Below are 15,742 nucleotides of genomic sequence, written 5' to 3' on the forward strand. Positions count from 1 at the left end.
CACATATTTCCCTCAGATTACACAGACACACAAAGAATTTGAAAAATCTAATTTGGACAAACTCCCATAACTGGGTGAAATACCACAGTGTGCAATCACAGCAGCAAGATGTGTGACCTGCTGCTACAAGAAAAGGGCCACCAGTGAAGAACAAACACCATTGTAAATATAACCTATATGTTTATTTATTTTCCCTTTTGTACTATTTAGCTATTTGCTCATCATTACAACACTGTGTATATACATAATATGAGAAATGTCTTTATTATTTTGGAACTTTAGTAAGTGTAATGTTTACTGTTCATTTTTGGTTTATTTCACTTGCTTTGGCAATGTAAACATATGTTTCCCATTCCAATAAAGCCCTTAAATTGAGAGGTACCAGTAGCTTCACCTGTCGGAATTCTGACCTGAATCACTTCCCATACGCCTGGCTGAGGCTCTCAAAATCTATCCAATCACCGTTCGCATGCTGTTGACCAATGACGCGGACGTATGTAGGCTGAAATACGCCCCATAGGCGTGGCTTTGGCTAAAATCGTTTGGGGGAAAAAGACGGGTTCCTTTCAGGAAAAAATGGCAGCTGTTGGCATCGACATGCAGATGGAACTAGAGCCACAAATACTTATTGACGCCGACATGGAGAGGTAGCTAAATATGCAATTTTTCATGAATGTGTACTGGTTGTGAAGAAAGTACCTTTTGTTATTTGATCGAAATCCTAGCATAATCGTCATTTCTACTTAGCGGGGCCTACCTGGCTAGCTAACTAACAGTAGCTCGCTAACGTTAACTGTCTTTCACCAACTAACAAGGGTTAGGTAACGTTAGCTACAACTAACCAGCTAGTATTAATTAACTATGCCATTTGTTCCTTCGTATTGGCAATTAACGTTACTTTACAATGACAAAATGGGTTTGAGGTTCTACTCAATTATCTAGCTAACGTCAATTGACTAAATCTGCAAACCACCGTGGACTGTGTGCTATGTGTATCCATTGTCACTGCATTTTTGCCACTCATGTTAGGTTGCCTATGGATTATCCTAGGAAGCCAAAAGTGGCCACCACATCTGACTAGAGAATAAAACCATGCTGAGGCCAGATGGAATGACCTATTTCTCTGTCACGATGATAATGCCATCATAGTAGCTACTTGCCACACAAGTGTCAATAACTGAACTGTGTGTATGCATATCGGTCTGCTCATTACATTTTTCAAATGAACGGATGTGGCCTTTTTTTGCCTACTTAGCGTCGAGAGCCAGTTATCAATTATCTTTGTGCACGCTAGTTAGCAACTCTTAGCATTTATGTTTGGTTTTCAAAAGAAACGAAGTGGTGGCAGAATATCACGCTGTTAAACCTGCATAAATTGCAGGTAGTTTACATGGATGGGCCTAATGGAAGAAAGCGGATGTGGACAGTTTACCCAAACAAAATGACACAATTACTGTTGACTAATCCCATTCCGTACAAATTTGCGCAACCGCGGCATTGAAACGAGACTGCAATGAAAACTAATAGGACTGTGTTGGCATCAAAATCTGGGTTGTGAACTACGTTTCTATTGACATGGTAATGGCCCGATAGTATTGGAGAAAAGTTGAACAAACGGACCCCTCTGACGCTATGTTAAATTGTGACGTGTCATGACGTAACGTACAAGTAGCGTACGCACGCATTATGCAACTCATTCTGTGTCGTACAGCCTCTCTCCACCAGGTGTAGCGCTTCTCTCGCAGTTTACAAACAAGAAAGGGACAGGGTAAGGGGGATGGATACCTAGTCAATTGTACAACTGAATGCATTCATTTTTTTGCATAATCGCTGCAAGCCACCATGACTCTCAAAAGCCGCGACAGCAGCTGTTTACTTCTGAAGATAACTTTTGTGCCGCCCTAAAAAACCGACTCGAACTTGACAAACTTCAAAAAGGTATGTAATTACACATTATATAAACTTTTATAGTGTTTTAAATCAAATCAAAGTTGATTTGTCATGTGTGCCGAATACAACAGGTGTAGGTAGACCTTACAGTGAAATGCTTACTTTACAGGCTCTAGAACCAATAGTGTGAAGAAAAGGTGTGTGTAGGAAGGTAAAGAAAGAAATAAAACAGTAAAAAGACATTTGAAAATAAGAGTAGCAAGGCTATATACAGACACCGGTTAAGTGTTTTATTTACATTTCAGGGGTGATAAGTTGGACAGATCAGGTGAAAAAAAATCTGTTTCCCCACTGCTTATCTCACGCTTTCCCCATCACGCAGTAGGTTTCGTTTCCACACCCGCCATTTTTAAAAAGACCCAATGGCGCTCATTCCCTTTTTCAATCATGCAGAGACGGGCAGCATGGCGGTATTGTCGTTGATTTTGCTGGAAAGATATTGTGCTTTACAATGGTGTTCATATTACAGTTGACCTGGAAGTATTACGTTTTTTGGGTGTTAAAATAAGGTCAGTTGTACGTTTGTAGCGCAAAAGTGCGTTAGCTAACTATAGGTGGTAAGCCGTAGCAAGCTAGTTGCATTCGTTTTCGAGATTGATCTCTGTCGAGGGAGGAGCTGGTTTTAACAATGTATTAAATAATTCTGAACACATTCCGTTTGTCAAAATAATGACTTATGTTCGCTAGCTGGACAGGAAAACGCCGCCAAATACTAAACTGTAAACCAATATAAACTTGTGTACGATCGCTGCTGATCATGTTATCCGTATCTAAGGTAGTAGAAAGCTGGTGACATCGAGAGTTTTCCTTCCGACAAACTGCTATCAGGTAAAGTATTTTAAATGTATTTGTAATTTAGCTATTTAGCCATAGAAACGTGATGCATCAACGCAAGCTGTAAAATTACTCCCAACATACAACACAGCAACCATAGTAATGTTGCTAATGTTAGCTAGATAGAACAAGTAGATCTGTTGCTAGCTAGCCGGAGTAAGTACACTATATATACAAAAGTATGTGGACACCCCTTCAAATTAGTGTATTTGGCAATTTCAGCAACATCCATTGCTTACAGGTGTATAAAATCGAGCACACAGTCACGCAATCTCCATAGAGATTGGCAGTAGAGCTCTTCAGTAGCCTTACTGAAGAGCTCAGTGACTTTCAACGTGGCACCTTCATAGGATGCCACCATAGATAGAATAATGGGACAGATATTTCACCAGATGTATAAATGTGAGGCATCCGGTTTGCATTCTGCACATTTTCTCACCTATGAAATGTTTGATCTCAATATAGTTTTCTGTTCCCAAAACTATAATCTTATTAACAGATTGGATTAAGTTTTGTAGACTTCACTCTTTGCAAAGTGTTTCAAAATTGTGTTGTTTAGGAGTGTAAAGGAGAATTGAGTTAATGCACACGCCTACTTCAGAGTAGGTGTTCCCTAACGGAAATATGCAGATGCACGCTAGAACGCGCCAATAGGATCTCGCTAGCTCGTGCTTGCCTCTGCCCTCCTCCTTGCTTGTTCTGCCCACTATGCCTCATATGTTCCCATTGGAAACAACAGGCTGTGGTCTATCTTGGTATAGTTATAAAAAACCTTTGATGCCACTTTTCCAACAAGTCATTTTGTCAAATTTCTGCCCTGCTAGAGCTTCTCCGGTCAACTGTAAGTGCTGTTATTGTGAAGTGGTAACGTCTAGGAGCAACAACAGCTCAGCCACAAAGTGGTAGGCTACACAAGCTCACAGAATGAGGCTGCTGAGTGCCTACGTAGTGAGTAACAATTGTCTGTCCTTGGTTGCAACACTCACTACCAAGTTCCAAACTGCCTCTGGAAGCAACGTCAGCACATTAACTTTTTGCCGGGAGCCTCACGAAATGGGTTTCCATAGCCGAGCAGCCACACAAGCCTAAGATCACAATGCCAAGTGTCGGCTGGAGTGATGTAAAGCTCGCCCCCATTGGACTCTGGAGCAGTGGAAACGGGTTCTCCGGCGTGATGAATCACTCTTCACCATCTGGCAGTCCTATGGACTAATTTGGGTTTGGCGGATGCCAGGAGAACGCTACCTAACCGACTGCGTAGTGCCAACTGTAAAGTTAAGTGGAGGTATAATAATAATGCTCTGGGGCTGTTCTTCATGGTTCCGCCTTGGCCTCTTAGTTCCAGGGAAGGGAAATCTTAACACTACAGCATACAATGACATTCTAGACGATTCTGTGCTTCCAACTTTGTGGCAACAATTTGGGGAAGGCTCTTTCCTGTTTTAGCGTGACTTACATTTTTTTTGTTTTTAACCTTTTATTTAACTAGGCAAGTCAGTTAAGAACAAATTCTTATTTTCAACGCCGATCAAGGAACTGCCTTGTTCAGGGGCAGAACAACAGATTTTTACCTTGTCAGCTCGGGGATTCGATCTAGTGTAACAGTTTAACTTTAGACCGTCCCCTCGCCCCGGGCGCGAACCAGGGACCCTCTGCACACATCAACAACTGACACCCACGAAGCGTCGTTACCCATCGCTCCACAAAAGCCGCGGCCCTTGCAGAGCAAGGGGAACCACTACTTCAGGGTCTCAAAGCGAGTGACGTAACCGATTGAAACGCTATTAGCGCGGACCACCGCTAACTAGCTAGCCATTTCACATCCGTTACACTAACAACCTTCTGGTTCTAGTCCAACGCTCTAACCACTAGGCTACCTGCTGCACAATGTCCCCGTGCCCAAAGCAAGGTCCATACAGAAATGGTTTGTCGAGATCAGTGTGGAATAACTTGATTGGCACAGAGCCCTGACCTCAACCCCATCGAACACCTTTGGGATGAATTGTAATAAATGAAATTATATGCATTTGCCTGTTCTCTTTTCTTTTTGGGGTTTTAGAGTTGAAGAACACCATCTACAGATATATGCCTGTTTGAACATCTCAGACTCAATTCAATGTGTAACATGCATTGGGGAGAATTCAATTGTCCCTGTCAGGAGCCCAGGCTGTTGCCATAGATGGTAGAGTTCTCATCTCTGGACCACACAAGACAAGCTTTAGATTGCATTCCGCTAAGGTACTTGCGAGCCAGGCCTAATTGCCCGACATCAGTGCCTGACCTCAGTAATGCTCTTGTGGCTGAATGTAAGCAAGTTCCTGCAGGAATGTTCCAACATCTAGTGGAAAGCCTAACCAGAAGAGTGGATGCTGTTCTAGTAGCAAAGGGGGGGGGGGGGGGACCAAGTCCATATTAATGCCCATGATTTGGAATGAATTGTTTGATGAGCAGATGTCCACATACTTTTGGTCATGTAGTGTAGTTTTATCACTAGCTAGCATGTCATTCTGGGACGTTGAGCGTTTTAGCTATCAGTTTATTCCAAGTAATAATTTAAGAGGACTGATCTGTAGGACAAGTAGTGTAAATCTAATACAGTCAAAGGCAGGACCCACTAATTTCATTTATACTGACAAATAAGAAATGCCTCTGTCAATAGTTGGCAATAGTTGAAGTAGGATGACTGTCAGGATGTACATTTTCTAGCTCACAAACTACATTACTTTGCTGTGATTTATTTTATTCATTCAGGTCTCTCACTTTTGTCTCACATGATCTATTCAGCTCTCCTGTGAACCTCTCCCAGAGATCAACCAAGTGCTATTCACCAAGCATGGGATGTAAGAAGAATCTTCCTACTGCAGTTTGAACTAGCCCTGCTGTCACTATTTAGACATTGGGACCATATATGCATTTGCCTGTTCTCTTTTCTTTTTGGGGTTTTAGAGTTGAAGAACACCATCTACAGATATGTGCCTGTTTGAACATCTGACTCAATTCAATGTGTAACATGCATTGGGGAGAATTCAATTGTCCCTGTCAGGAGCCCAGGCTTTTGCCATAGATGGTAGAGTTCTCATCTCTGGACCACACAAGACAAGCTTTAGATTGCATTCCGCTAAGGTACTTGTCTGTCTACATCGGTCCGCTACATTGGTGACAAGGGTGGGATCCTTTCGATACGCCTATATGGCCTGGGCGCACACATGCTCCTAGAGAGGTGGGGGAAAACTGAAGAATGCGTTGATGACTCTTCTACAGTCTCTATCAGAGGCCCAGGCTTTTGGCAGACATGGTAAAAGATTTTCATTTCTGGACTGTAAGATTGTGCCCTCCATGGCACTAAATAGACATTGATTGGTAGGTTACACTATATTTAGATAATGGAAAGCATGTCTCGTACTCAGTCATAGTTACTAGTAGAATAATGAATGGATTGAGATAATTTTGCCACCGTCAACTTTTAAAGGTTAATAATTTAAACCACATAAATATACTCACACTGAACATGTTTTTTTTTTTTTGTCCCATTTTGGGGCTTTGTTCGTTTATTTTGGCACCTCTCAATACCCCTCATTATCACCATCTATGCACTCATCCACTCGCTTACACTACTGATTACACACACACCATTGTTACTTATATATAGGTTACTTTATCTAATATATATTTTTATTTTATGCATTATGATGGGTTAATGCTAATTGGGATGCGCTTTGGTTGGTATTCACTGCGTAGTCTTATAAGTGTTCGGCATAGTGCCTTAGAGACGTATCAGGGTTTTTGCTTGTCAAACAGGTGTGTTGCCTGGAAAATATGCCAGTAGGCCTAATACTAGAGTCGTTAAGTTAACTGGTAATTGTATTTTGTTTAGGAGAAAACAATTTGTGTTTTTATAAACTCTGTTCATGTTTTGATACAGCTGTCTTGCGTTGCGCTGTTTGGTAGGCCCAGTGTTGGCTGCCTTTGTTTATGTTTGTTTGGTAGACTTGCCACTGCAGTGTATAATTGGTTGTGTGCTGCGTTGGTTAGTTTCCAGTCCCTTGCCCAGGCTGGAAACTCTTGCTCTACTTGCTGTTGGGACATTGGTCTGAGGAGGTGAGTACATTCTGCTGTCTACCTCAGTAGGAGATTTGGATAGGATAAGTGCCATTTGCTACCCGGAGCTATATCGTTATAGCCCTGTTAGTCTTTTGGTGACGAGTTTCTATTTGAAATACGTTGGGCATAGTTAGTTATTTTTGTGTGGGGTCCGTGGACCGATCAGTTGTCTCGGGGTCACATCCGTTGCTCGGGGGGGGGGATCTGCCATTTTGCTGCCCCCCCCTTTCTAGCGGGCTACAGTGCGTAATTACCCACCGCGAATCCGCACAAACTAAGGTTGAGCTGTTGTAGGATTTGGCGAAGCACCTTGTACAATACCGGTCAAAAGTTTGGACACACCTACTCAGTCAAGGGTTTTTATTTTTACTATTTTTTACATTGTAGAATAATAGTGAAGACATCACAACTATGAAATAACACATATGGAATCATGCAGTAACCAAAAAAGTGTTAAACAAAATCAAAATATATTTTTACCCTTTGCTTTGATAACAGCTTTGCACATTCTTGGCATTCTCTCTACCAGCTTCACCTGGAATGCTTTTCCAACAGTCTTGAAGGAGTTCCCACATGCTGAGCACTTGTTGGCTGCGTTTTCTAAACTCTGCGGTCCGACTCATCCCAAACAAAATCATGAGGGCCAGTTTCATCATAGCGCTTGGTGGTTTTTGCGACTGCACTTGAAGATACTTTCAAAGTTCTTTAAAGTAATGATGGACTGTTTCTTTGCTTATTTGAGCTGTTCTTGCCATAATATGGACTTGGTCTTTTACCAAATAGGGCTATCTTCTGTATACCACCCTTACCTTGTCACAACACAACTGATTTGCTCAAATGTGTTAAGAAGGTTAAGAAATTCCACAAATTAACTTTTAACAAGACACCTCTGTTAATTGAAATGCATTCCAAGTGACTACATAATGAAGCTGGCTGAGAGCATGTCAAGAGTGTGCAAAGCTGTCATCAAGGCAAAGGGTGGCTACTTTGAAAACTTAATATGAAATATATTTCGATTTAACACTTCTTTTGGTTACTACATGATTCCATGTGTGTTATTTCATAGTTTTGACGTCTTCAGTATTCTACAATTTTTAAAATGGTAAAAATTAAGAAAAACCCTTGAATGAGTAGGTGTGCCAGAGCCCTGTATTCGGATTGAGTGGGGGCGTTTGGAGAGATTTGGGCCTCGACCAACGAGACACTGGTTCACAGGCAGAGCTTCATTCATCTAGAGTTGAGCCTGGCTCCCTTGGTAAAGCTGACTTCAGTCAAGTGTCACTACTGTCATGGTTCAGGTTATTGAAAAAACGAATGTCCTGTTCTCTCTAAGGGTATATTCAGTACTGGAGCTAACGTTAAACCTAAGCCTACGGCGATGGAAGCTCCAGTCTCACATCTGTTCACTCCTGTCACTTCGTCTTATGCCCAGGCGCATGTTAAAGTCCCAATTGACCCAGATTATTTACCTTTCATTACGTAGGGTTTTGTGTGTCTGTTAGGATCTACACTGGCACGTTACTTCCTGAGGGACACAGGTGCCTCTGAGTTGTTTGTGTTAGTCTGTTACCTTTCTTTGCTGAGACTGATTCGGGAATCGTGTTTCAATTAGGGGAATCGGGTCGCACACTGTCATTTCCATTGCGTAAACTGATGTTGGATTCTGAACTGGTGAAAGGCTCCCGAGTAGCGCAGCGGTCTAAGGCACTGCATCGCAGTGCAAGAGGTGTTCGAATCCAGGCTGCGTCACATCCAGCCGTGATTGGGAGTCCCATAGGACGGCGCACAATTGGTCCGGGTTTGGCCGTGGTAAAATAAGATTGTTCTTTACTGACTTGCCTAGATTCAAGGTTAATTAAAAAATAAAGGTGAGGTTGTTGTCGGGGTGCTTTCTTCGTTGCCTGTTGAGGGTATCGTTGTCCTTTCGATTAACTTGGCTGGTGAGTGTATATGGCCTGTCTTGTCTACATCTTTAGTGGTTTCTGCTAAGATGTCATTTGTCAGTCCAAATGACCTAGTGTTCAGACATGGTGTGCGTGAGCTCCTAGCAGTGCCTCCAGGATGACTGGAAGTCTCCCAAGCCATCTCAGTTCCTTTTGTCTTCTATGTGTGATTTCCAGCGACGCCTGTACACCGCTGTTGAGATGGCTAAAGAGAAGCTGTCATCTTCACAAGGGAGAATAAAAGGAATATTTGATAGGCGAGCTGAGCCTTGTCACTTTAGTCCAGATGACCAGGTTATTGCTCTTGTTGGTTCTCCTTTTCAAGCCAAGGTCCATTTTTGCTGGTGCTGTTACATCGCTGGGTTCTTTTTGGCATGCTTTGTACGTGCATGGTGAGGAGGATGTCCCGATTGATTGCGTACTGCAGGGTAGATTGAAAAATGTTGAGTCACTGGGTGTTTTGGATAGCCTTCTCGCTCATCTACCTGCTGATAGGCAAGACGAGTTGGTCGGTCTTATTCTGAGTTTTCCAGAATTTTCTTTCTTTTCTGATGTTGGTTAAGGGCAGTCAGGTCTGGAGAGAACCAAGGGCTATATCTGTTCCTGGTTCTAAATGTCTTGAATGGGGCATGCTTATTTAAGATGGTGAGGAAGGCATTCTTAAAAAATAACCAGGCATCCTCTACTGACGGGATGAGATCAATATCCTTCCAGGATACCCCGGCCAGGTCGATTAGAAAGGCCTGCTCGCTGAATTGTTTCAGGGAGCGTTTGACAGTGATGAGTGGAGGTCGTTTGACCGCTGACCCATTACGGATGTAGGCAATGAGGCAGTGATCGCTGAGATCTTGGTTGAAAACAGCAGAGGTGTATTTACAGGGCAAGTTGGTTAGGATGATATCTATGAGGGTGCCCGTGTTTACGGATTTGGGGTTGTACCTGGTAGGTTCATTGATAGTTTGTGTGAGATTGAGGGCATCAAGCTTAGATTGTAGGATGGTTGGTGTGTTAAGCATGTTCCAGTTTAGGTTGCCTAGCAGCACGAGCTCTGAAGATAGATGGGGGGCAATCAGTTCACATATGGTGTCCAGAGCACAGCTGGGGGCAGAGGGTGGTCTATAGCAGGCGGCAACGGTGAGAGACTTGTTTTTAGAGAGGTGGATTTTTAAAAGTAGAAGTTCAAATGGTTTGGGTACAGACCTGGATAGTAGGACAGAACTCTGCAGGCTGTCTTTGCAGTAGATTGCAACACCGCCCCCTTTGGCCGTTCTATCTTGTCTGAAAATGTTGTAGTTAGGAATGAAAATGTCAGAATTTTTGGTGGTCTTCCTAAGCCAGGATTCAGACATGGCTAGAACATCCGGGTTGGCAGAGTGTGCTAAAGCACTGAATTAAACAAATTTAGGGAGGAGGCTTCTAATGTTAACATGCATGAAACCAAGGCTATTACGGTTACAGAAGTCATCAAAAGAGATAAATTATAATAAATAAATTATAAATTGATAAATTATTTCTCACTGCTCTTGTTTTCCCTAATAGAATGTCGGTGGGTGGAGCTGGGATTGTCGTCTGCGAGATGGGACACACCTTGGCTCAGGTGTGTCCTGGCGATAAATACTTTCCCCACATACCTAGAGGAGACTTTCCTCGCAGACACAAAGTTTTTGTTCGGGTGTTTTGGGGCTTCTTTGTTTATTTATTTTGGCACCTCTCAACTCCACTCATCACATCAATGCACGCATCCACTCACACTACTGACTAAACACCATTGTTACTTGTATCTAAGTTACTTTATTTAATAAATATATTTTTGTGATTTCTTTCTTAGTCGTCTCTTTGTTACGGGGTACGAGCCAGTTCGTAGCAGGTTCTTATTGCACAAGCGCATTGTACAACTGTTTTTGGAGAAGATCGTATCGCAAGTTATGCGATATGTCTAGGCTATGCCATATGTATTAGCTAATATGCATATGCAGCTGTCGTTTTGAAACATCCATTCTAGCATATTTGACACACCTTTCTATCTCCATGCTTTTGGTTTTCTATGCAAAGTATATGATTGAGTATTTATTTAAGCCTGCATCTAGTTACTTGAAATGGGACATGTAATCATGCCAAAACATGATTCAATTGTATTCACTGACAGAGCGATGACTAATGAAACACACACAGACATTTAGCTGAGTAGGATTGTGATTTGACATACAAAATTAATTTTTGTGAAAATGCTTTTTATCTGCCTTCCCAATGGAAACTAGTCCAAATGTATTTTCTATGTACAGAGATGTACGTTTCTGGATGATGCAACATGCTGCCTTGTTGACAACTTGACCGAGCGGTGGATATTACTGTTCGATTTGAGAAGGACGCTCCTCCCTCACCGCTTTTGTCCTTTCACGTCACGGGCCATAGACGGGTGCACCACGGCCCCGGTTAATAGAACGCTCTCATTGGTTTTCTTACTCTGTAAACAGTCTATGGACAAGGTATAGCAGCAATCTATGCTTTGGTTTAGTTTCCCTTGCAGTGGCTGGCACGGTTGCATTTGTGTCACACATCCTATTCAAGCAAACTAAACCAGAGCATGGATTGCTTGTCCATAAACTCAGGGACACAACTTTGAATTGGGACATTTGCTAAATTGCCGCTATAGCCAATCGAGTAGACTACACATCCCCTAGTAGTAGGCCTACGTCTTAATGATATCTTTATTTAATCCCCCTCCTTGATTGGTTTTGCTCCAGTGCCTTCTATGTCCTCACTGGGCCAGTTGGTGCTGTTCTGTTTGTTCCAATCAGGTAAACATGCCAAGTGTGCTTCCCCATTTGGTACACTGAGCCAATTCCTTCTCATAGGTCAAAATGTGTTTGTTACAAAGACAAGATCCCCTGGCTGCTATGCACAAATAGATTCCCTCTGAATATTTTTGCTGACATCATAATCAAAATACCAACGAGCAAGTAAAGAGGATTTGTCAATGGATTTTCCCCTGCTTAGCTGGCTTGTTAAGCGTAATTTGTATTTCAATTACTGCTGAATTGTAGGTAACAATTGATAAGGGTATTACAGCATTTTTTGGTAGATAGCCTTAATGCGCCATTTGTTTCTCTCTTTAGCCTACACATTTCAACTGTCTGGTGTTTTTTCCTCTCAGGGAGGCTGAGGGCTTCAAAGATCAAGGAAATGCTTTCTACGTCAAGAAGGATTATTCTGAGGCATTTAACTACTACACAAAGGCCATTGGTGAGAATGCAACACTAGCTTTGTACACTAGTTTAGTAACAACATGCTAGGCCATAGCGTAGAGAGCAACTGTGTAGAGAATTTTTTTAAAGGATTCTCAAATTATATATTTCATATTTAACTGGATCGTTAGAGCCAATTCTCATTGACGACCAATTTGAAAATTCAGCGAATACTATTTTATTTCAGTATCCAGACATGCTGATATGTTTCTCTGGAATTATAGACTGTTGTTTCAAGGTGATTGATTACAGGCGTGACTCTTGAGAATATGGTTCCCTTTTTGTTTTTGTCAGATGCATGTCCTAAAAACGCCAGTTACTATGGAAACCGGGCGGCCACCCTCATGATGCTGTGCCGCTTCCGAGAGGCCCTGGTGGACTCCCAGCGGGCCGTGCGGCTGGACGACTGTTTCATGAAGGTCAGAGTTCAGCCTGCTTGCTTCAGCGGCGTGACGTCATTGTAGAATTGGGAGTCGAGCATAGGGTTGTCGCGATACCAATATTACAATACTACATTTTCGAACTCAGTCCTTTAAGAACCTACTTTATATAAAATATTATGTGCTGTATATTGGAAAATAAACATAATTTTGACTGTTTTCCTCAAGAAATGGAGACAGTGTCATGTTTTGTTTCCTTGACATGATACTTTTGAGTATCACAATTAGATCCCTACCGATAAATCCGTTTGCTGATATTATTGGCCGATATTGTCTTTTCACAAATATATTTGTATCAGTCTTCCGTCTTTAAAACGACGATATTATTTATACATGAATTAACAAATAAATCCACTAATCTGAGCATAATCTGAGATATTACTATAATTTCCCCAGGTTTGCCCTGAGATGGCTCTCTAGCAGCAGATCGCAAAGGGTTTATTGTGAACAGTAGTAGGCATGCTTGTTTGATGATGCAACCGCATTTGAAAAATTAATTAATCAAAGTAAATCAAACTGGCTATATACATTTCACCGATGCAAAGTTCTCACTTTGCTAACATTAGCGAGCTAGCAAAGTATTTTTAGCTAGCATGCCTGGCAGTCTGTGCTGCTAATGACTGGACTGGTGGCGAAAGTTATACAATAACACTGGTTGAAGTTATTGTCTGTGCCTGTCATTCAGGCCATGTGCTGATATTGTGATTAGATTGTTACTAGCTAGAACGAGTTGTGACTCAAATGAGTGCGGCAAGCATAAACGATATAGCCCTTGGTTCTCTCCAGACCTGACTGCCCTTAACCACCACAAAAACATCCTATGGCGTTCTGCATTAGCATCGAATAGCCCCCGTGACATGCAACTTTTCCGGGAAGCTAGAAACCAATATACACAGGCAGTTAGAAAAGCCAAGGCTAGCTTTTTCAAGCAGAAATTTGCTTCCTGCAACACAAACTCAAAGTTCTGGGACACTAAAGTCCATGGAGAATAAGAACACCTCCTCCCAGCTGCCCACTGCGCTGAGGACAGGAAACACTGTCACCACCGATAAATCCACTATAATTGAGAATTCAATAAGCGTATTTCTACGGCTGGCCATGCTTTCCACCTGGCTACCTCTACCCCGGTCAACAGCATTGAAACCCCCACATCAACTCGCCCAAGCCTTCCCCATTTCTCCTTCTCCCAAATCGAGTCAGCTGATGTTCTGAAAGAGCTGCAAAATCTGGACCCCTACAAATCAGCCGGGCTAGACAATCTGGACCCTTTCTTTCTAAAATTATCTGCCGAAATTGTTGCAACCCCTATTACTAGCCTGTTCAACCTCTCGTATCGTCTGAGATTCCCAAAGATTGGAAAGCTGCCGCGGTCATCCCCCTCTTCAAAGGGGGATTACACTCTAGACCCAAACTCCTACAGACCTATATCTATCCTACCCTGCCTTTCTAAGGTCTTCCAAGTCAACAAACAGATTACCGACCATTTCGAATCCCACCATACCTTCTCCGCTATGCAATCTGGTTTCAGAGCTGGTCATGGGTGCACCTCAGCCACGCTCAAGGTCCTAAACGACATCATAACCGCCATCGATAAGAGACAATACTGTGCAGCTGTATTCATCGACCTGGCCAAGGCTTTCGACTCTGTCAATCACCACATTCTCATCGGCAGACTCGATAGCCTTGGTTTCTCAAATGATTGCCTCGCCTGGTTCACCAACTACTTCTCTGAGAGTTCAGTGTGTCAAATCGGCGGGCCTGTTGTCCAGGCCGCTGGCAGTCTCTATGGGGGTGCCACAGGGTTCAATTCTTGGACCGACTCTCTTCTCTGTATACATCAATGATGTCGCTCTTGCTGCTGGTGAGTCTCTGATCCACCTCTACGCAGACGACACCGTTCTGTATACTTCTGGCCGTTCTTTGGACACTGTGTTAACAACCCTCCAGACGAGCTTCAATGCCATACAACTCTCCTTCCGTGGCCTCCAATTGCTCTTAAATGCAAGTACAACTAAATGCATGCTCTTCAACCGATCGCTGCCTGCACCTGCCCGCCCGTCCAACATCACTACTCTGGACGGTTCTGACTTAGAATATGTGGACAACTACAAATACTTAGGTGTCTGGTTAGACTGTAAACTCTCCTTCCAGACTCACATCAAACATCTCCAATCCAAAGTTAAATCTAGAATTGGCTTCCTATTTCGCAACAAAGCGTCCTTCACTCATGCTGCCAAACATACCCTTGTAAAACTGACCATCCTACTGATCCTCGACTTCGGCGATGTCATTTACAAAATAGCCTCCAATACCCTACTCAATAAATTGGATACAGTCTCACAGTGCCATCCGTTTTGTCACCAAAGCCCCATATACCACCCACCACTGCGACCTGTACGCTCTCGTTGGCTGGCCCTCGCTTCATACTCGTTGCCAAACCCACTGGCTCCAGGTCATCTACAAGACCCTGCTAGGTAAAGTCCCCCCTTATCTCAGCTCGCTGGTCACCATAGCAGCACCCACCTGTAGCACGCGCTCCAGCAGGTATATCTCTCTGGTCACCCCCAAAACCAATTCTTCCTTTGGCCGCCTCTTCTTCCAGTTCTCTGCTGCCAATGACTGGAATGAACTACAAAAATCTCTGAAACTGGAATCATTTATCTCCCTCACTAGCTTTAACTTTTACAGCCTCAGAAACCCGGATCCGGGAGCACCCCCCACCCCCCACACACTGATTAGCATAGATAGCATAGCTTCAGAAGTAGATAGTAGCATCTAAATATCATTAAATCACAAGTCCAAGACACCAGATGAAAGATACAGATCTTGTGAATAAAGCCACCATTTCAGATTTTTAAAATGTTTTACAGGGAAGACAAAATATGTAAATCTATTAGCTAAACACGTTAGCAAAATACACCACTATTCTAACTCCATCAGTTTCTTACTCCTTCAGGTGCTATCACCAATTCGGCTCAACTAAGATATTGATAGCCAATAACCTATAAAAAAAAACATCAGATGACAGTCTGATAACATATTCATGGTATAGGATAGTTTTTGTTAGAAAAAAGTGCATATTTCAGGTAGAAATCACAGTTTACAATTGCACCGACCATCACAAATCCACTAGAATTACTAGATAGAGCAACGTGTATGACCAATTTACTCATCATAAAACATTTCATAAGAATAGACAAAGCATAGCAATGGAAAGACCCAGATCTTG

The 15,742-nt window shown here is 42.6% G+C and overlaps 1 protein-coding gene across 4 annotated transcripts in view; it reads left to right on the forward strand.

Moving 5' to 3' along the window:
• The first annotated feature begins 533 nt into the window (after window positions 1-533).
• Window positions 534-15,742, forward strand: part of LOC139581063 (dnaJ homolog subfamily C member 7-like) — a 61,837-nt gene continuing 46,628 nt past the window's right edge. For 3 of the 4 annotated variants that reach the window (XM_071410419.1, XM_071410420.1, XM_071410421.1), the window contains exons 1-3: window positions 534-647; window positions 11,983-12,071; window positions 12,368-12,492. In XM_071410419.1, the coding sequence (XP_071266520.1) occupies window positions 577-647; window positions 11,983-12,071; window positions 12,368-12,492 (285 nt within the window). In that variant the 5' untranslated portion in view covers window positions 534-576. Of the gene's footprint in view, window positions 648-1,919; window positions 1,939-11,982; window positions 12,072-12,367; window positions 12,493-15,742 lie in introns of those variants that run through there. The other variant, XM_071410422.1, reaches the window with a different exon arrangement.

The sequence above is a fragment of the Salvelinus alpinus genome, chromosome 7 (genome assembly GCF_045679555.1).
Source record: "Salvelinus alpinus chromosome 7, SLU_Salpinus.1, whole genome shotgun sequence".
In the NCBI taxonomy this organism is placed as follows: domain Eukaryota; kingdom Metazoa; phylum Chordata; class Actinopteri; order Salmoniformes; family Salmonidae; genus Salvelinus; species Salvelinus alpinus.